Raw genomic sequence first — 22,385 nt, 5'->3', positions numbered from 1 at the left:
TGAATAAACGTGGCGAGACTTGTCACACATTTCTACAACTAATGAAGTTCCTCTCCTAGCAAAGGTTTCTACATTACCACAACAGAAACCTCTTTTGAGGCAAATGTTTTATGTACTTCCCAACTTTCCCTTAGAGAAGGCTGATGGAGCCTCTCATTAACAGCCGCTCCCTGCTCCCTACTTTTATGCAGTTGGCCCGGTTGCCTTAAAGGTATGCTGTGCATGAATTGTTTGTTGGTGTTTGTAAACACGCAGCATTCAAGGTTGGCCCCTCCTCTCTGGCCAAAGCGAGAGAGAAAGAGAGAGAAGTGGTCGAGCGAGCAAGAGAGTGAATGAAGAGAGCGAGTGGCGCTGTCGAGACTGAAGCTGTTAATCAGAGTAATAAAACTTTATTTTCTGATTGTTTCACAGCGGTTATGTTCTCAAGCACAAATAAACACGCCTGCTCTCTGCTCTGCATGTGTGTGTGTGTTGGTCAAACACACACACAGACAGCAGAGGAGCAGCACTCTGCAAACAGCAGAGGAGGGAGATGGAGAAGCAGGGGAAACATTGAGTCAAATAAAAAACACAGTGAGGTAACCTGGTCGCTATGCTACAAGTCCGGACCCCACACCTTGCGTGCTGTTATTGGTTGGGGGGCTACACACCCACTGCACAAAGGTTGACGCCCAGAAACATCCCAAATACAGCAAAATAATAAGAACATATAGTCAGAGGGCAGAGTCTCTGCAGATAAATACACCGTCACACACTTCTAGTGGGTCATAAGTGATGAGAGGGGTTACTTTTGTATGAGTCTATAAATTGTTTTTTAGTAAAATCTTGCATAGTATACCTTTTTAAAATGTATGTTTAATTATGTATCAAACACCCACAGAAGACACTTGCCGATTCCTAAAAAGGAATACCTTACAAGATAATTGTGTGCATAAATTTAACAGCACACAGGATGTGATGCAACTGTGCTATTTAGGGCGAGGGCTTAGTCAGAAACTTGGAAGAAATGCCTCAATCTCCTGGTTTAAAATTGTCTGCTATGTATTTAAGAGGCCAAAAATCAAAAATACACTAAATCACAGACTGAAGAGGTTGTTGGCTTCGCTAAATTGAAGCGCCTGAAAGAACACAAACTGAAACCCCATATTTTGGAACATGGAAGCAAAAATCTAACCCTCTTTTCCTCTCTATCCTCTACATGTGAACAGAGGTCCCTGAAGCTTGAGAGCTCCTCACTGTAGCGTCTGTCACCATGGTCGAACCAGCCGACCGGCCATCTGCAGCTGGCCAGAGGCTGGGTGCCCCCGAAAGTTTCGGGGTGTCCACCCTGGAACCAGGCCTGCGCCCTCCTGCCCAGCCTCCAGGGAAACAAGTCTCCATTAGAGTTCAGATGCTTGACGACACACAGGAAGTCTTCCAGATATCGGTGAGTAATGTGTGCTTATTTTGCTTACATGAGTTGTTTGATGATTACTGACATAATGAAGGGATTTTGCTGATTCTCTGCTGATCAGACAAACTGATTAGATCTCGCTGCCAATCAACTGTTGCGAGCACAATCAGCTGTCATGCTTCGTTGTAACCGCTCCTTGCATGTTGTTATTGCAATCCCAGCGACGTGTCCTTGTCAAAATTTGTTTTTTTTCCACTCACCTAAATGGGGGAAGAGGTTGTAAAGAGTTCACTGTAGTGTTACCTGTGTTTTTCGTTAAGGTAAACTGTTCACATCCTGGTTGTTGACTTTTGGCTTTAGTGACACTGTTTTACCGGAGTAAAACCCAAGAAAGAGTTAGTTTGATTAAACGCTTGTTGATGCACTTTATCAATTTATGCCTATTAGAACTACAACGATTAGGCGTTTAGGCAATTGTCAGACAATGAATCACTAACTATTTTGAGTCATTTTTAAGAAAAAATGCCAAAATTCTTTGGTTCTAGCTTCTCAAATGTGAATATTTTCTGGTGTCTTTATGTAAACAGAATGTATTTGGGGTTATGGACTATTTGTCTGGACAACAAAACATTTGAGGTTGTATTTTGGTGGTTTGGGAGACGGTGATCGACATTTTTCACCATTTTCTGACATTTGACAAAACAACTAATCAATTAATTGAGAAAATAATTGATAGATTAATTGCTAATGAATATAATTGCCCTATTACCTATGTTATTTATTGATTATGAGGCTGTTGTAAGTACACTAAAATCCTTGTAGATGTAATTGCTAAGTTGTGTTACTGTTCGGTAATCAGCAATCATTTTTGACATGCTCAGAACTTGGATGAAATGCATTTTGAAACAAATTTTTCCCAGAGAACCCAAATTCTACATGCATATAATCCATCATAACCCTTGAATACAACTATTCACATCAAAAACATTCTTTATTTTCAAATCGTCTGGTGATCCTGAAAAAGAAAATGTTCAGTACATCCGTATTCAAAGCTAATTAGAGACCTCGAGAGGCTCATAAATGGAAGAAGGACTTGTTTTGTTTGTTTTCTTTGGACTAAAAGTTACTCCATGAGAATGTTTGGTCCTGTATCAGTAACAGGAGCTCTCATACTTGAACAAACTGTCATTCCCAGGATGAACACACAGATATGTTTTGCTTAAACCTGTTTGATAAGTATATCATTTATATGGTGGTACACAAAAGCAGCAGTTGTTGAGTGACGGTGATGCCTTGAGGGCTCAGCTTAGCTGCGTCATTTGCTCTGTTTTATCTAAGGATTTGTTTGCCTGCCAATCAATCAATCTCATCTATCAGCCTCCTGCTGTACCCTCAAATAAATGACTGATGCGTATCTTCAAAAAGGTGCGATAAAACACAAGAGAAGTGGCGTATCGGTGGGGATATTCAAATATTTTTGTCCTCATTCCTTACACAATCCATCTACAGTTGCTAGCTGTGAGAGGATGGCTCGATATTTAGCTTTTACCTTGAATCTTATCTCAGAGGAAGTGGGAGAGAAGCCAGCTTCCTGTCTCAGCACACCACTCCTACAGGCCCCTGACGAAATACTGAACATAATGCTGATTCATAGACAGAAATACACTATCCTCTATCTCTGACTGTATTTCCACCTTCTCCCTGCCTCGATCCCTCCCTTCATCTGCTATTATCTTATTTTCCTGCCTTATTTATGCTCTTGTTTGCATCCAGAAATGTACATAACTGTTATATTCTGTTTGTAAATCAGGCATTTTTGCATCTTCAAGAATTCATGTATGAGCTCGAGTATGCCCAGAGTGTGCATGCTCGCATATAAGTGAGTCTGAGGCATGTGTTTGTCTACAGCAGCACTCTGACTTCCTAATGCTGTTTAGAGAAAGGAGTCCTTTGAGAGGCTGCAGCCAGCAGCTTTAATCACATTGGTGCTGCGGTGCTTCACTATGTCATCTCTGGGTGTAGCCTCGGCCTCTGAATTAAAGGCTGCCGTGATTTGCATGCCTTTAGATAAACCCAGTTGCCACATTATCAGCTTTAAAATTTTGGGGAGTTGTTGTGATGATAATTAAGAAAGAATGCAGCGAGTCACTGTCTCAGCTGGCTTGTAGAACATCCAGAGCTGCCAGTTCGGGGGAGCCGTAATTGGCTCTTGTGAAAATGCCAAGAATGTATGTGGTTGTTAGTGCCTGAGGATGTGTCTGTGGCTGAGTGGACAGTTTGACAGAGGGTAGGGATCTTCTATCTGTGTGTGGGTGTGAGTGTGGGTGTGTTTTTCATTTTTTTTTTTTTTTTTTTAGCATTCTTCTAAATTGATGTCTTCTCAAATTGATGTAAAAACACTGAGCTTGTGGTTCTCCACAAAGCAGCTCCTCATGGCAGGGATCTCCTCCCCTAATCTGACAAACACGCTCTGTGGAACATCTTCAGACGTCACTGCTCGGACCACAGGAGAGCATCCTCTGAGAACACACTGACAACACTAAATACCAATACTGCACTCACACACACACACACACACACACACTATTGTTTAGGCTGAGATCAATACCAGAGTTAGTTTCACAATCTGAACCAGGACTGGACTGGGAATTATTACAAAGGGAGAAGTGGAGATGAGAGAGAAGGCATGAAGAGCGAGGAGTAAAGAGCGTAAAGGGAACTGACAGAATTAATGACGATTCAGTGAAATAAGGGTGCCATTGTCTTCTGAGCTTGACTCACCTAATCAGTCTTCTTTTTTTTCTGGTACAATGCCCTCCAGTGTATTTGTGCAGTAGGTGTAGTCTAACATTGAATCAAGAGATAAGCATGCAGCTCGCACTTAACGTTGGTACTTGACGGGCCATTTTTCTCTCTACAGGGAGGTAAATTGGAAGGCTTGCTCATTAACCGAGCCTGTTATCTTAAAACCTCAGCCAGCCGGGGGGCTGTGGAATATAGGAACAATACAATTTAAAGATCCAAAACATTAGACTCTTAATCATTAATGGTCACGTTTTTTTACTTCTAGTAATAATGTTGGTATACTGTGGCACTGTTGTAATGTTTGCTTGAGCTCACAATGGCTGAATTTGAGTTTGAACCCTTTTTTCTTCAAAGTTTTAAAAGCAGCCAACAACAGCAAAGTGGTCACCTACATTTGATTTGACCCATTGGCCGCTTGTTTTGGCTTCAGAAAAGGCTCACCAGAACATTTTTTTTGTTTAAAAAGATAAAGATAAAATGATTTGAGTTGGTAATTTGTTTATATTTCAGCAGGGTAGATAGGGATGCATGAAACACTTTTTTTCGCTTTTGACAGCATTCCAGATAGCTAAACTCAAGTAGCAGATACCAAGTACTGATCCGATACTACATGCTTCTGCCTGTGTGCGTTTTTCTTATTCTTTTTTCACATACCAAAACCAACTTTCTAAACCGACGTTATGTAGCTCTTCTGTAGTGTTTTTCATCTACTCAAGTAGCTAAAAGTTTGTCTTTTTTGGAACTGTTCTCCCACAGTATATCTAGCTTTGTATTTTGTCCATGCAATGTTTAAAAAACATTCAGCAGAAAATATGTCCTTTTTGAAAAACTGTGTCAAGCCAATAGCCAATTATGCATCAGTGTTAGCTCAATGCAACATATGAATGTAGCAGAACAAAAAATATTCAAGTATTTTCAATGTGGCACCTCTGGCAGATCCATGATCCATTTTACAATGTAGATGACTCTTGAGTGACTTTGTTTTCCAGTGAAAGTTAAATCTGGGATTATGATGCTGCTAGTCTAATGTACATCCGGAAGAACAGGTTTAGTATTTGAATTAGTTTCCATAGAGAATAAAGCTTTGCCTTTTAGAGACTGAAATGGTGTTTCATAAACACCACGTGGGTCAAGAAATTCATGAGCAACATTCAAAAATGTTGTGGCGCAACATGCAATAGTCAAATGTCTTGGATCCAAGTGGTTGACGTTGAAGGCCCAGGCTTTCATCCTCAGAGTCGATGTCCTCAGGATACTTCTAGTGTTTATAGAATCAGCTGTATCCTCAAGGTTCCAGTTGGGAATGTAGACTCCTCTCAGCACCGTGAACGGACTATTAACCGGATTCCCGTGAGGGGTAACGGTGAATCCATTAGATCAAAAGGAGAGCCTACAGAGTTGTAGCTGGACTCTCGTGTTTTTATAGGCACGACGACTGAATACCATTTAAATCTAATACAGCTTTTCCCTCTTGTGGAATGACAGGAAAATAGAATATTCAGCTTCTGCGTATAGGAGATACTGTGGGTAATATTGTTAAGCTTCTGTTCATTATTAGTCAATAGTTATTTGTCTTTCTTGCTGACATTTTCACAAGACATTGGCTCCAACAATATGACAGCACTTATAGCATTAGCAACCACTATGGCTACCCACCAATACACACACTCACACACAAATACACTTCATTATTATTTGCGTGTATACCCCTTTAAGATGGGGTTTGCGTGCTTCTCCCTTTAGAGCCGGATGCGACGTGATTGCATTTTAGATGATGTGATTGTTTTCAAGAGGTGTGACTGATGAAATGCATTGTGATTCGCTGAAATACACATGGAAAATACATTATGGGATGCATTTTTTGTTTGTTTGTTTGTTTGTTTGTTTTATTCAGCGCTCTTAGCCTCAGGTTTTAGGAGGTTGTTTTCAAACAATGCCTTAGGTTTTATAATGTTTTTTAGAGGGTACCTTAGGTCATAATGGGTTAATGTAGAGAGGAAGCAGCTTGTGTGAGTGCAGAACATCGTCGTTCACTCCCACCTGGTAAATAATTGAAGGTTGAGAGGATCTGGGGTGTGTATGTGTGTATTGGCATTACAATTATAATCTGTTTAAGCCGCAGTGTTTACTTGCATGACAGAGAGAGAAACTTTGTTGCATGATTTGCCCTCACAAGTTAAGCCTCCTGCCCCAGATTATCCCAGTTTATCGTGAGGCAGCACCATCAATGATGGAGGACATTTCTCTCCACGTTAAGGAGGGAAACCTTTGTGATTTGTAGGGTAGAGATTAATAAAAGAACAAGTGACGGCAGTGTAATTTAACTCTGACCTGTTTCTAAATGAAGCTAGCATGTGCCCCAATTCAAATACTGATTTGAACGTTTTCTGAAAGTCATGTCGAGTGGTAAAATTGAAGTGAGTGGATTGGATAATCTGACCATAATAACTGGGGCTGAAACTAAGAATTACTGTTGAATAATTGACTAATCATCTGGTCTATAAAATGTCCATCACACATTCATAAATCTCAAAGTGACATCTTAAATTGCTTAAAAGTGTTTTTTTCTGACCAACAGTCCAAAACCCAGAGTTTATTATTGCACAAAACCAAGAAAAGCAGCAAATCTTCACCACTGAGAAGCTTGAAATGGAGAATGTTTCTTGTTTTTACTTGAAAAATTACTAAAACTATTATCAGTTACCAAGATAGTTGTTAATTGATGAATTGGCTAATTATTTCTCCGAATCCAAGAGAATAAAATGTGCTAGAAAATAGTAGGACAACCACGTTATCTGGGTCTCAACCTAAATCTGAACAAGAACAAAATAAACTCGAGCCATACAGGAAGAAAAGGAATCAATAACAAGAATTAAACCGTTTTGATCCTGTCCGCCTTGGAAACATTGCAACCAACATCCGCAACCACTGCTGGTTTTTACATTTAGCCGTGATTTACACACACCTTACTCTCCAGCGGACCTCCTCGACGGCCCCTGCGGCTGTAGCATGCTACACATTTGTCAGACATCTGCAATATCTCCATATTTCAGCGCGGACTTGCACTACATTACGGTGACAAAGATAAAGTCCTGCTGATTCCCCAGAGAGCAGTTGAGCTCGGATAAGTCCGTCCCCCCCCACGGACAAGCCCTCGCTTGGAAAATCTCATTGGTGCAGATGATGCATATATAATACCGAGAGTGCACATATGGAGCCACATGTGCCCTGACAGAGATTTCACTCTTGCATCACATTTAGTCTCTTTTTTTCCCTCAAAGATGATAAATTACTGATGGAGTACGCTGTCCTTTTTTCCCCCTTTTTATCTAGCCATCAGTGGTCTCTGATTGGTCAATATTTGTCTTGTCTAGCACGCATACTTGACCTTAATCTCTGTAAGACCATCCAATATATCCACATCATGATTGACTTTCTCAGTGGATATTAGAAGCTTTAAAAACGGACCGATAGCAGGAGAGAGGACGGGGTGTGTGTGTGTGGGTGCAATAAGATCACTAAGTGGGGTTTTGGAGCCTGATTGGATTGTGGTTTTATGATCCGTGTGGCTCCTGACCTTATGTTTGTCTAAGATACAGTGTTGGGCAAAGATACAGAACCACAGGGAGTAAGGGTTCTGAGGATTGGGATGATAAAACAGTTTTATAGACAAAATCACTTGATGGACTAGCATTCCCTGAGGCCTCTTGATAAATGGGCTACAAGTCCCCTGCCCCATTATGCACAAACGCACACACACACACACACTCACACAGTCACTCCTTTACTCCGTGGTGGCACGGTTGACATTTCAAACGGATGAGCCTTTGTGCTGTCGGTTGCCTCGGGAGTAAATGATACATGTGGAAGTAGCAGATATGAAAGGAATGAGAAAGGAAGATAGTCAGTCACACCTTTTTTTAAAAAGTGTCTTTAAAGACAGTAGGATGAATAAAAACAGACAATGACAGGCTGTCTAAAAATGAATAGTCTTTCTACTTCTTTCACAATTTAGTTTTGCTTTCTTTTGGTCTGATAGGTATGACTGCCTCATTGCTGCTCTTACACCACTGAGACAAGAGCAGAGGCAATTAGTTTTAATGCAGTCGGGCCACTAGTGGATTAGTATGCAAGGAACCAGACACTTACAATTTCTCAGTCTCCACAGTAACTCACAAAGTTATTTTAAAACTTTCAGCTGTGCAACAAACTTATTTTCTTTTTACAAGCTAGAATTCTCATATTTAATTTGAAGATGTTTTCAAATCCGCTATCTACTGCATGTCCTCTGAGATTCACTTATTACACCCCACTAAAAGAAGAGAGAGACAGACAAGTACAATGTTAAAAGAGATTAGTAAATGCGTGTTTTGAAGCTTGGATCGTGTGACTTTATAGCTTCTAAAGTTGGCAGGAGTCCCGGCAGTGAAGTTGCAGTGGTTTTTGAAGTGTGGGTGAAGCCAAGGTGATGTTTAAAGACAGTAAAATGTAGTTATTTCAGGGTGAGGCTGAAACCCAAGCTTTGTGACTCTGTGACTCAGTGTGGTAGAGAAGAGCTCTTCACTTCTTCCAAATGATTTCTTTCTACCTTCTTGGAGCGATTACAGCACTACCATTTGGCAGGCCTCATTCATCACTGTCTGCAGAGACCTGCTCTGTGTGTGTGTGTGTGTGTGAAAACCCCCCAGTCCCTGCTCGAACCAGTGTTGTAACATACTAAAACTATTTTGACGACGTATACATGGGCTCACAGGGGCCACATTAAACCAAGTTACATGGCCCATATGCACAAACATATATACAGTAAGTGCATGTGTGCATGTTACAACCCGCCATGCAGTTCTACAGACTCCTAGTTAATTACAGTCCTCTATAAATATATATATATTTTTTTTAGATTTGCAGATGTAATATCCTTCCTGATTCTCTCATAGATGGGAATGTAGAATGAACATGACTAAATAATGCATTGTGTTTTTTTAATCATTTAAATGAATGAGTGATGCATCATCCTACCCTCCGCACTGAGTCACAACACAGACATATTGAAGTGTGTCAGGAAAATGTGTACATCATGGTTTCTTAGCCTTTTCTGGTCCTATTTTTAGGTCCCATCAATGACTGTTCATTTAGTTCAAAGAGAGGGTGGTGACCCAAAACACAAGAATGAGAATTGATTAACCAGTGTTTTTGTCCCCTGTAATGTAAGCTGCAAATGTTAGCATGTCTGGCTAACTAGCTTAAAATATACAGTACTTAGCCTCACTACCTAACTGCATTATGTTGTGGGATTAAAGGTTATGTTAGAAAAATCCCTGTTCAGAACTACTCTACCGTGTTGGAAGACCCTTTTTTTCCCTTGTAAAAGTGAAATAAACTATTTGATAGTACAAATAGTAAGGCATATCCTAGTATTTGAGTTGCTTATCCCAGTGTTTGTTATAGGCATTCAACCAGGGTTATGTTAGAACAAATAACATTGTAGTTACATTTTTATTTATGATACTGTACTATAATAGTATAAGACTAACTAGCTGTAAGCTAAAATGCTACCATTTGACTTTTTGCCCGGGACATCCAGCGTTAGCCTCAGGATTTTAGCACAATATCATGAATGTAGCCATAAATTGAATATTTATGACCATTTTACAGGGTTCTAGTTCCAAAACAAGTCAGCTGGAAACATTGAAAAGTCAGCTAAACACAGAGTCTTCCACCAATGTACAGAGTTGGCATTAATAAGCTAGCTAGCTAGCTAGCTAGCTAAAGCTGATAAAAGGTACTAATGGCAGTCATTTAAACTGACAGAATTGACAGTTATAGGCCTGAAACAGGAAGTCTGCTATTGTTTAAAAAAAATGAGAACCCATTTTTTTCAACAGTAACTACAGATTCTGAGTGGTAAATCTGCCACCTGTAACCATATAAACTGCATATCTGCCATGTTAGCTCAACAAGTGTAGCAACAGTAAGGACAGGGCTTGAGCAATTAGAACTAGTGTGCTATAATTTTTGTTTTCTATCCTACAAGTATCCATTCATCAGTGGTTTTCTACGCCCTCCATCTGCCTATGAAGTGACCAGAGTTTGAGAAACATGTGGATCCAGCATGCCTGAATAAAGAGTCTCACAGAGGAACAGTGCTGTATTATGTAATGGTTGGCATTCCCGGTCTCATTCCTGTGGTCGAAAAGACCTTGGAAAAGGACTTCTGACAGGGAATTGACTTTCCTCTCAGCTACTTCTTCTTCCTCCAGTAGCTGAGCAGTATGCTTTGACCCACCTGTGGAGCAAATGAAGAGAGATTTCACTCATGGGAAACAATGAAGTATCGTACTCGTCTAGCTCAAAAGATCAGGCTGAAAGAGGTGATAATACTGCAGTGTTTTTAGTCCAACATAAGTGTGTATGACATAAACAAGTAGGTGCAGAAACACACTTGTGTTCATTCAATAGAGCCAAGTATTTTGTGACTTTGCTATTAAGGTGGGTGTGTGCACATGAAGCCACGTGGAAGCATTTAGACGTGCTGAGTTCAAACACGGTGCCACAGACAGAGCTGCCTCCGAGCTAGGAAGGAGGGAACCAGCGAGCGAGACAGTGAGATTATTACTTAGTGAGTGGAAGACTGGTGCTGATGGAGGGACAATTACTGAGAGATTGTTTCTGAAAGGGAACAGGATGGGGGTAGGAACAAAAAAAAAAAAAGAGAGGGCCCCACTGAGGGATGTAAAAGAGACGTGGTGTTACGCTTGCTGTGATGGCAAAAGAGAGAGATTGCACTACAGAGAGTGAGAGAAAGCCGCATACAGACACACATCCGTCTCCCACAGAAGCCTTTTGCATTGCGCCGGCAGCCAGTGAATGAGCAAACACTGTCCGCTCCGCTCGGCTGCAGATGGGATCCTTTTTTTTTTTCTTTTTTTTTTTTTTTGTAATTGCAGTGAATGAGGTCCCCAGTGACGAGGCTAGTCAAGCCAACAGTGGAAGAGCTGGGCCCCATTTAGGGTAATCACTGCACTGCCGTTTCACTGTGCTACACGAAACCACCATACCAAATTATTAGTTTTTGTGGCTAACGTGTAATGGTTTGAGGCAGCTTGAAGTAGCTGTCGAGGTGGGCTTTGCGGTGAAATTTCCAGCACTGTTTTTACAACTTTGTCTTGTCATTACATTCTTAAAAGTGGGATATTAATGATTTCCTGTATTTGATAGAAGTTATAGTACTCTGATGCTTAACACACTACAATAATATCTCGACTAGCATTCCAATTTGGCATGGTAATACCTCAATATTGTTGTTTTAAACACAATGGAAAATGAACATCAGCAGCTAGCCAAATGCTGGCAGGTTTATCATCAGTACCAGACACGCTGGCAGATGGCCAAAACTCATTTTGGAGCTCCTGTTGTATTTGAAAAAAAATGAATCTGGATGGTGAAAGAGGGAAGAGGTCGTCGGGTAAAAAATAGAAGCGGTGGAGCTGCGGTTGGACATAGTGTTTAGTTTCACTGATTTTAATCAGCCTCCTGTCCTGGTTTTCAGACATTTTTTGCTGCATTATGAGGGCTGACTGTGATTTTCTCTCTCTTCCACCTGAAATCTCATTTGAAAGAGCAAGGCCATGGCAGAAATGGAAGGTCGGCTACTTTAGTGAGGTTAATTAAAAAGCCTGTTGCACAATATGTCACTCAGAAAGTAACTAAATTTAGCCATTTACTGTTATTTCTCTGGTGTGAGGTAGACAGGTCTATGTGGTTCCTCTTTCCTGCTCTCTGCTGCAGTAAATATCTGATGATGGAGGAGAATAGTTTGCTTGTGTGCACCTTGACAAAGGTAATAAAATCACTGGTAATGTAGGGGAAGGATGGCTATAATTTCCCCCCAAAACACATCACTTATTAGACAATCAAAAAAGACAAATGTACTCTTGTTTTTGCTGCAGTAAATACTGTTAAAATAAAAGGTGACTGAAATATGTACCGAAACTGAGCGACTCCTCAACTTGAGAGTCTGTTGTCTTTCATATGGGAACCAGTGCTTTAGATTAAAATAGAGACATAAGTGGGCGTGCTAAGAGTTTAGCAAGCAGCTTACACCCCAAGTGTCGGCTTCAATGTCCTAAATGAGATTTCTCCCCCTTGCTAAGTGTTAACCATGGCTCCTTATTAAACCTTTCTAAGGCCATAAAGCTGCCTTACTCAATCTCTGTCACAAATCTGGACCTGTATCTTCGCTCTCAAGACTTTAGATGTTGCTGAGTGTGTGTGTGTGGGAGCATGCCTCACCGAGCTCTCTTTCAATAGGTAAAGTGTTTCTCAATCTCTTTCCTCGCCCACTCCTCGCCTTCCTTTTGGATGTTTTCCAGAAGCCTCAGTGGAATTCAATGGCGTCTCCCCTGCTGTGTCCCGAGTCTCCAGCCGTTTGTTTCTCTGAGAAACGAGCAGAGGAATGTAGCCCGAAAATGTGATGTTTGGGAGAAAAAGTAGTTTTGTTTTTCACTTTAGCTTCCTGCTTTTTCTCTGACTTGTACATTCTTAAACTCTTGCTTTCTTACTTTCTTTCCTTCTTTCTCTTCTTCACAGGCTTCATGCACTTCTCTGTCAAACTATTTCATCACGCTTAAGTCTCATCATTCTTGCAGTGTTCAAACACAAACATAATTCACTTAGAATTTCCAGTATTGCATCCCCTGATGAATCACTCTCATCATTCTGCTGGCTTAGCCTGTGATTGATTTAAACTCTCAAATGGATTGAGTGAGCTTTCTAGTGCTTTTTAGCTTATAAATGCTTTTTGCAAGCATTTTATTTGAAGTAGATTTGCCTCAGAGATTGCAAAGAGATTTCATTGTCATCTGAATATAACTGTTTGGTGAATGACCACTCAAATGTCACTGAACTATCCGGTTGTAACTAAAGATTTCTGACTGTGGTGTTACTAAAGTGGCATTTTATTCCTTAATTGTAAATCATTTTCATCAGAACCACACACACAAATATGTTTACCACAAGTCTTATGTAATTACTCAGTTATGTTTAAACACCCTTTTTGCTCGTAAATCCTCCATTTCAGCATCATGTGCATTGACACACAACAAAAAACATGTCTAGCTCAGGCATCTGTGATTTGTGTTCAGAGCTGCAACCATTAGTCAATTAATTGATTATTTGCTATTTTGATAATCAATTAATCGCTTGGAGTCATTCTTAAAGAGAAAATGTCCAAATTTTCTGATTCCAGCTTCTCAAATGTGAATATCTTTTGGTTTCTAAGACATTAAACCGAATACCTTTGAGTAGTGGACTGTTGTTCAGGTCAAAACAACATTTGAGGACGTCATCTTGGACTTTGGGAAACAGTGATGGACATTTTTCACCATTTTCTGACATTTTATAGACCAAACAACTAATGGATTATCGAGAAAATAATCGAAAGATTAATCGATAATGAAAATAATCATAAGTTGCAGCCCCACTTGCTTTTAATGGCTGGTTCTTTGCTGGAACCTAAAGATCAAAGTGTCTAGTGTTATCTTTTTACAGATAACCTCACATAATGAACAACAGTGTTGGCGTTCATGATTAATAATGATAGACCTTTGGCAAACTGGCAACCAGCACTTAAAGCAAAACTATTGACATGGATTGTGTTCCCACTGCAGCCAGCTACGCTACAAGTGTACTCATGCTACTGTACGATAATTTAGATAAAAGCATCTACCACTTGGTTTTCATTTTATCATCCTGTTTTCGATGGAGCTTCAGAGGCTTTTAGGAAACAAAAGCAGCCCTGTTGCGAGATTTACAGACCTCATTATTGCACGAGGCATAGTACAAACGTACCCACCGCCATCCTACACAAGACACTAATTGCTTTTTTTTAATGGTACAACACTGTGCATGTATTCCCCTCTGCTGTTCAATTTAATTGTCTGCCTCAAGTGTGCTGTGAGCCGTAACGTGCACTCACACACACTCACACTCACACACTACTGCACACAGAGACACGCTGCTGTCTTCATTACAGCCTGTAGGCATTTTCATCACGAGTCCCCCATCGGGGGTGTTGCCAGTTTGATTTCCCACAGTGCCTTGCTGTCACTGCTGACAATGCTTGCAGGTATTTTGCCAACATGCGGTTTATTCAACAGTCCGTTGAAGCATATGTGTGTGTGTGTGTTTGTGTGTGTTTGTGCATGGACCCTTAGTCCTTTCCCTTCTGTTGGTTCAGAGGAACTTGCTTTGACGTCTTGCCAGTAGGTTAAGCCATTTAACCTAATCTGAACAAGAGGATGTGATTGGTGGACAATCGAGGAGGGAGGAAGCCTCTCCCAGCTGTCCTGCTGTTTGTTGGTTGTTTTTTTTTGTAACTTTTTTTTTTCACTTGAGGGGAAATTGCACTGTCCAGGCTAGGTACTAAATATAGTCAAACCCTCCCAAATAATCAACTGTTATTGGTGAGTGGTGGAAAGTGTGTATTAGTTTGCATGAATTTTGCAGTTTGCTGAAACAAAAGGTCTAGAAAGCTTGATTTGTCATCCAAGTGTAGCTAAAAGCAACCCTGAATTCACCTTATACACAACAGCATAGAGAATATATTGTTGTCCAGGATTTGGATCAACCAGTGGATACATTAGGAGTGTAATTATACATATATTACATGAAGATGCAAGGCTATTAGGCAACCAGCATCAATATTGACGCCTACACACTGACCCCAATAGACAACATTTCAATCCCAGTCAGAATGTTTAAAAATGGTTATCACACCTGTATGTATACCACACTACCACAGCTTGAGGCCAAAGCCAATGTGGAAGTACTTGAAAGTGCAACACCACCGACAGCTGCTAGGTCCTGGCTCCAGTTGAGTCCCACTCAAAAAGCATCAACTTCTCTCTAGAAATACTAAGTCAATGAGTCATTACGGTCTCAGTAGTTAAATTCAGTCCCTCTAGTAAGTGTGCTGGTGGTCATTTGGGAAATGATTTCACTGTTAATAAGTTTTGAAGACTTATATTAGCTTTGATGTGCGATTCCATCTTTATATACAGTCTATGATATATACCGATAGGTTCTATGATGACAGATGTAGTTAAACATCCAACCAACCACGAGTTGGTGGTGAAGATGTCAAAACAATTAACAATTCAAGAAGCATATGATGACAACTCAATCAAAAGTAATCAATCGCAAAGAGTAGGAGACAGAAATATCTCAAATATATCAAAATATCCAAAATGGGCGAATCCATTAGCATGCTAGGTGTTGCTGGTGCTTTAAAGTCTACTGCTTCTGACATTATGTGAGCAGTTGCTGGGTTTACCGCTGTAACACTGTGGGGAATGAGCAACACCAGCTGGGGGTGTTTGTGATTTGTTTTCTCACTTGAGAAGTGACAATATTGCTTCAGGCTGCATCAAAGAAAGCTAAAGCACCAGCATGGAAATTACATTAACATGACACTATTAAACTAGATTTTATGGGCTCTTGTTCTTGCTCCTCTTGGAAGATATCCTGTGTGTTTAGGCTGTTAAACATTGCAGAGATTACTCAATGCATGAGGGAACAACCCTCTAACCCCATCTGTTTGTCCCAGTAGATGATCTGGGAATAGGATAAAATGATGCGTGCATACTAACACTTAATAATAGCAAGAAGGCTCTTTTGAAAAGACAACTTTGTGAGTGATTTCTGTAGTTGTGTCATATTGCACGTGGGTGTAAATCAACCTGAGTCTGCTCTGTTGATCTTGGCCCATTGACCTGCAGTATTAGAGCAGGACGCAGCATGCTCTCTGGTATGAAGCCTTCAGAGTTTAATGATAAGGTTGACCATGAAAAGAAAAAGCATTTACAGGTTTACAGCTCAAATTACTGCTTGGTAAGTACATGCACAGCCTGACAGGGGTTTAGCTAAGGTTCAGGAGCTCTCTCAGCTGGGTTATGTGATGATTGACAGTTAAATATCTCTGTCTTTATCTGTCTTCCTCTCCATTCCTCTGTCAGTTTCTCGTTTGTCACATAGCCCTGAAGTTGACAATGTTTGTTTTGAGTATGACTAATTGATGGATTTCCTTCATTTCCTGACATTTTTCTCCTCTAGAAAGGTTGTGTTTTTGGGCCCTTGCTGCTAAATTGTCAGTCAGAAAAAAGCATGGTGCAGTTTAAAAGTAATAACTCAAAGCACTCTTCTCTCATCTGCCTGACAAAGAGCTGCACTGAAAGGATCCCTGCTGGAATTCATAGCAGGGGACCGAAGGAAGAGAGTGCACAGCTTTGAGGTGTTTTTTTTCCTGCCTTTTTCCCCCCGTGGAGAGTTCTTATCATCAGTCTCACCCATCTGGTTTCTATCCCTGTCGACATTAGTCAGAGTGCTGCAGAACAGACCAGAACTAGAGAGAAGTACCTTTCAAACATCCCCTTACTTCAAACATCCCCCTTACTTTGGGCCAGTTTCCCTCAAGACATTTTCTATCGTTTCATGTATGAAATGAGTCACATTATTCTGAAAACACAATTCTGCAAGGGCAGTAAAACATCTTGATTTTAAATTTCCGGAAAAAGCTTGATAAGTCCTCACCAAGTTTGTCATTTTTACAGTGGACCAGACCAGTAGTGGCCTTATTTAGAAAAGTCAATTAAAAAGCACCCATAATCATAACCCAAGTATAAATATAACCAATGCAATGTCCACTCGGTTTTTTAATTTCATAGATCATTTGCATCAGTGACGCTGTGGGGCTTTCTGTAAACCCTCAGCACACCACAACAGATGGTGAGAATATTTTACTTGGCCATTGGCTGCAGGGCTGAATAAAAGGAGAGTGAAGGAAAATATTGGAAAATAAATAAAATAATGAATAGGTGTAATATGTCAATGTAGACTGTATGGTAGATGGATGGCAACAAGAGTGTGAGATACAGATCGTAAGTTAAGAGATAGCGGTTTATAAAGGCCACATAGTGACTGTTGTGGCTGTTTTATTAACGGCAGACTTTCTTGGGAGAAAGACAGATTGCGGTACTTTCCTATAATTGATGCCTTTTCATTAACTGTTCATCTAACATAAAGTGAGTTTTGGCCACAGAGAAACAAAGAGAAAAGTGAAATATATGTAGGTTTTCTTAGCTATTGGCCTCAAGGGGCAAAAGGGGACTGGATAGTAGGAAAGAGGGAGTAATAACTTTGTTAAACCGCATCCCAGTTTAATCAAGCATTGACTGTGTCACATGAGAGATGTCTAGAGATGAAAAGAGACTAGTGAGTAGGAGAGGATTTGTGTTCGCAAGTTTTTTTGTGTGTGTTTTTGCTGGCTGACGACTGACGCCGGGGAACAGTGAGGGTGGGTTTGGCAGAAAGACGGACAGCGTTGAGTCGACAGCCATGCTGACAACTTACTGGCAAGACTTCCAGATAGGCAAAGAGCCACGGGTTAACTGGAGTCTGGACGCCAGACAAGGGATGTAGTGAGTCCAAAAGAAATCCGCAGAAACAGAGGCAGAGATGGAAAGAGGACCATATCATCCCAAATTGCAAATCACATTAATAAGTTCAAACATGTCGATCTTCAGCGCTCATTCTTAGAGGAGTTTTGTAGATTTACCATCGATTTGAGCTTTGGCTCTTTTGCTGACACACTCCAGCCATGTTTATTGTCAGCAACACAAACCCGGAACCCTCACTGCGTGGGAGCCACCACAATCAACCTGCCAGCTGACCATAATGGATATTTTTATACTCGGTTGTGACACACAAGCCCCTAACATACATTTTGTTGCAGGAGCACCACTATAATTTAAGAACAGTTTGCTGCAAAAAAAAGGGCACGGGTCATTTTATGAAAAGTAAACAGAGAGGAAGCATTTGCTACAACTTGCAGACAGGCTCAGTGTTTTACTGGCAACTTTTTTTTTTTGTGACTCTCACTTGCTGAAAAATAAGCAGCTATTTTGGTTCTCTGTGCTGTTGCATCAATAAGAATGGGTTGTTTTTCCCCATTAGTTGTGTCACAAACAATAAAATTGGATATATGCTGAAAAGGTGCTTGGAGGAGAAGCGCTGTTTTTTTGTTCCTTTTCCCATGTCTGCAGCTATTTTGATGACTTCTTACCCATTTTTTTTTTTGCCTTGGATGGTTGGATGAGGCTTGCCAGATTCCAGCACAGTTCACTGATGGACAGTCGGTGGTTAAGGCTCAGTGCTTTAGCAATGAAGCTCTCTAATTTTCTTAAAACGAGGAGAGCTGTGTTGGTGTAAGGCCCAAAAGGACAGCTGTGTGAGACTGCACCCTGCCTTTTTAAGGACCTGGACTTGGCCTCTGCAGGTCGCTTTTACAGTCTAGAGTTAGAGCAGGAAAGTCTGACTTCAACAGATCTCCACGCTGTTGAATTGCGTGCCTGCATGCGAGTATGCATATGTAACAGAAAGTACTTAATATGTCCTGGATCACGTAGCATCATTCCACATCTGTGAGATAAGACAAAAATCACGCTCCAAGATAAGATAAAAATGTGTCTTATGTGTGCGTGAGTGTGTACAAGTGTGTGCGTGTCTTTGGCCGACTAAGAAAGGGTCATTGATGGGAGTTACTGAATGAAGTGATTGTGATTTGAACTGAAAGAAGCTCAGTTTGGACTCCACAGTGCTCAGTCAGCTCTCTTCAGCTGAAAGATTTCAACACGCATACATACTAGATATTTTTAGACCGTCAGACCTTCAAAATGTGAAACTTGTTGAAATGTCTAGAAAGGTTTGACCTCCTTGCTATCCTTATCCCCGTTCACTCCTCAGTAAGTGCAACAGCAAGCCTATTTTTATTCTCCTGTATTATTATAAACAAACCCTATATATATATCACATTTGACCTCGGCCCGGATGACTATTTCCTTTGCTGAAACTGCTGCCAAGATCAGAGCAGATCATGAGAGCAGGCTGGGCTGTTCCATTTTAAGTGCCACTTTCATTTAGTAAGCAGTATTTCCTCCACATTTGCACCACTGTTTACTGAATTTGTTAACAAAAGTGTTGCTGCGTAAGGTGGAAAAATCTGTTGCTTTTTTGGTACATGAACAAATGTTTCTGAAAAGTTCACAGCCTGAACATACAAATCCATGTATCACAGAGTATCACATGTCGTCAGGAAGTTTAATCAGACAATCATCAGTATGGCATGCAAGGAAAATCTTTGGAGTACAGCATTTAACCATCGTTTAAAAATGAAAAGCAACTAATCTTCTGCAGAAATCTGGCAGAGGCATAAAGATGGCTTCATCCTTTTTAATTTGCGGTGAAGCCCGAAGCCTCCACAAATCAGGAGAGCACACAAGAGCAGTTTTATCTACCTGTTAACCTCTTAGTACCTCAGTAATTGCTTGGACTAAGTATGACATTTTAATATCCATAAAAACTGGAATCCAAGGATGTTATTTCTGTCCAGAGTGTCATTAAAGGTAGGAAAGGCTTTTGGTTTCCCATGAACAGATGAGTGACCGCAGCCTGAGAATCCTTGACCTTTTGATTTTCACCACTTAAGACGTGACCGTTGCGTGTTACAAAGTGACTTTGCTGATGAAGGGGATTAGGAACTGAGAGGTCTGACTGAAAACTTGCAGGTATTATCTCAGATGAGAGGGAACTGTACCTCTGACTGAAAGACGCTCTTAATGATCCTGCAAGGTTTACACAGTTTTCTGCTCACAGTGGCAGATAGCCAGTGCTCCATCTTTCAGTCTATAACAGGATGAGAGAGTCTTGGGAGTTTAGTTCCACATCATCCCACTTCTCTTTCATTTCTGTCCTCTCAAAAAAAAATAAAAAAATCAACAAAAACAACAAAACAAGCTTGATAAACCTACATTAAATGTGACTATTAAAACTCTTCTACACATATCACATCTGAGATTTAAAAGTATCTCTCCCTGCTCTCTTTGTACCAAAAGCTTTGATGAGCAGATTTCAGTGAATTTGGCCTGCTACGTTGTTTTTGGAGGTTTTACTTCAGTGGCCAAAAGAACTGAATCTGACCGCGCCTGTTTGGGTTAAGGTTGGGTCGGGATCCTGCTTTCCTCACTTTCCCTGCACTTCTTGTCTCACCTTTTCATTAGGACGTCTTCTCCCCACAAGTTTCACACAAATTAAGTCTTTGAGTTTCTGTTATGACTGGAATAAACTTGCATCTAGCATTACTCTTTTTTTCAAACAAGGGGTTAGGGTTAGGGTTAAAGTTTAGGGGGGAAAAGTAGCTTTCCTGAACCAAAGAATGTCTGAGTGAAGGTGTTTAATCTTTGCACATGGCTGTAAGAAGATACAGCAAACCTCTGCGGTGACACATCATGTGTTCATGAGGTCTGTGTTATTGTAACTGGTATTGATATTTAAAGGTTTCGCCACCGTTACTTCAATGACATTCCACGGTCTAACATTACTGGAATGTGATATGAGATATCTCCCCGATGCATGCACGCAGGCTTACTGTAGTTATTGGAGAACGGCTCGCTGATATTGAAGGAAATTGGTTTTGCCCAAAACATACTTGGAATTTTGCCTCAGGCCTTATTACAGTAAGTTCCTCTTGTACGAGATGACCTGCTACACCGCACAATTTCCTAACCTTTTTCCACGCTTTTCTTACTCTTTTCTGTTCAGAAATGTGATTTTAACATAAAATTGTAGGAAAAAAAGACAGGGTTGTGGGTGATATCGACTAGAAATTAAAGAAATTGTGCATTCCTAGTTCTGTCTCATCTCTGTCTTTCACCAAAGTTATTTTCCAAAAGTTAATCTTAAAAAAAAAACAACCAAGATGTCTATCATCTTGTCAAGCAGCTCATCACTGAAACAGACAGAAATCATGATTTTTGTTTGTCTTATTCTGTCCTGACTGTCTTCTTTTCACCCATCTGTAAAGTCTAAATCTCTAACACCGTACTATCTCCCTCTTCTTTCTGTCTCAGCATGTGCTGTGTGTGTGTATGTGTGTGTGTTTTGGGATCACATGACGGAGCTCATGTGCCTCCTCCAAGCCCACCATTGTTGTGCACTGCAGAAAACTGGATCCTGCATTGTTGTAGTTGGACATTTCATATGGGAGTTTCCATACAAGTTTTTAATGAGGCACGTTTAAAACAAACACGGTTGACTTAAGTTCTGTTCGATGAGTGCTGAGTTGGTTTGAGAAGAATCAATCGGGTGAATGAAACTAATATATCTGGTGAGGCTTCAGCTCGAGGAAGGAAAGAAAGAGATGGGTGGAGCAGTAGCTAGATATTTGCTCTCCTGGTTTTCTTCTTTGTCTTCTTTCCTGTCTTTTAATCCGTGTTGCTCAAGGATTCTCTTCCAACCTGTTCGCCCGCTTCCTCCTCTCCCTCTCCCCTCTTAACCTCCTTTCAACCAAGATTACCACAGCCCAGAACTGGATCCCGTCCAAACTCCAGAGATCCTCTGGGCTTTTTTTGTACGACAGTGTCGTCTGCCGGTCATTTTCCCAGGATGTCATTCAGGTTTCAGTGGTGTATCTTCACTATCTGACAGCAGGATCTATGCCCATCTGCAGAACATGTTGTGGTCATTTAGCAAGTGTTGTTTCTAGGGGTGTGTGTGTGTGTGTGTGGCATGAGTGTGTGTGTGTGTGGGTGTGTCCTTACAGGCACACAGACCACACAGAAACAGATGGACACACGGTAGCCAGATGGTGACAGACTTGGCTCACACCTTGGCCTTCACTGCTCTGATTCCTCTTCTCCTCATTTTTCTTCTCTGCTTCTTTTTCTTTCCACTTATCTGTTTGCAGCTCGCTATGACACATGCTGATGCTTAAAAAGTATTTAGTCTGTGCTGCTATATATGCAATTGTAGCCTCCGTCCTGTTTTGTATCCTGAAATAACAGGCACTATGTCTGTTTCTGCTAATTCTGTCCCTCAAGCATTAGCAGTATGGAGTCCCAAAGTGTTCAATATAAAAAAAACCCAATATAAACCAATAAAAACTACATAAAAGAAATAACCACATTAATAAATTATGTAAAATATATAAATAAGCCATTTAATAATTTTTATTTTCATATTAACTGAGTTTTATTAGAGTTCATTTTTATTTGATTATAGAAAACTCTGATCTAATAAAAATGAACTCCAATGAAACTCAAATTTTATTTTTTCATTTATTTTCTGTTTTTATTCTATA

General features: G+C 40.5%; 1 protein-coding gene across 2 annotated transcripts in view; it reads left to right on the top strand.

The window, feature by feature from the left end:
• Positions 1-22,385, top strand: part of LOC137176745 (FERM, ARHGEF and pleckstrin domain-containing protein 1-like) — a 57,470-nt gene that overhangs the window by 4,771 nt on the left and 30,314 nt on the right. For both annotated transcript variants that reach the window (XM_067582641.1, XM_067582640.1), the window contains exon 2: positions 1,209-1,426. In XM_067582641.1, the coding sequence (XP_067438742.1) occupies positions 1,253-1,426 (174 nt within the window). In that variant the 5' untranslated portion in view covers positions 1,209-1,252. The remainder of the gene's footprint in view (positions 1-1,208; positions 1,427-22,385) is intronic.

The sequence above is a fragment of the Thunnus thynnus genome, chromosome 24 (genome assembly GCF_963924715.1).
Source record: "Thunnus thynnus chromosome 24, fThuThy2.1, whole genome shotgun sequence".
NCBI classification, from domain to species: domain Eukaryota; kingdom Metazoa; phylum Chordata; class Actinopteri; order Scombriformes; family Scombridae; genus Thunnus; species Thunnus thynnus.
This window is presented reverse-complemented; position numbering and strand designations above follow the sequence as displayed.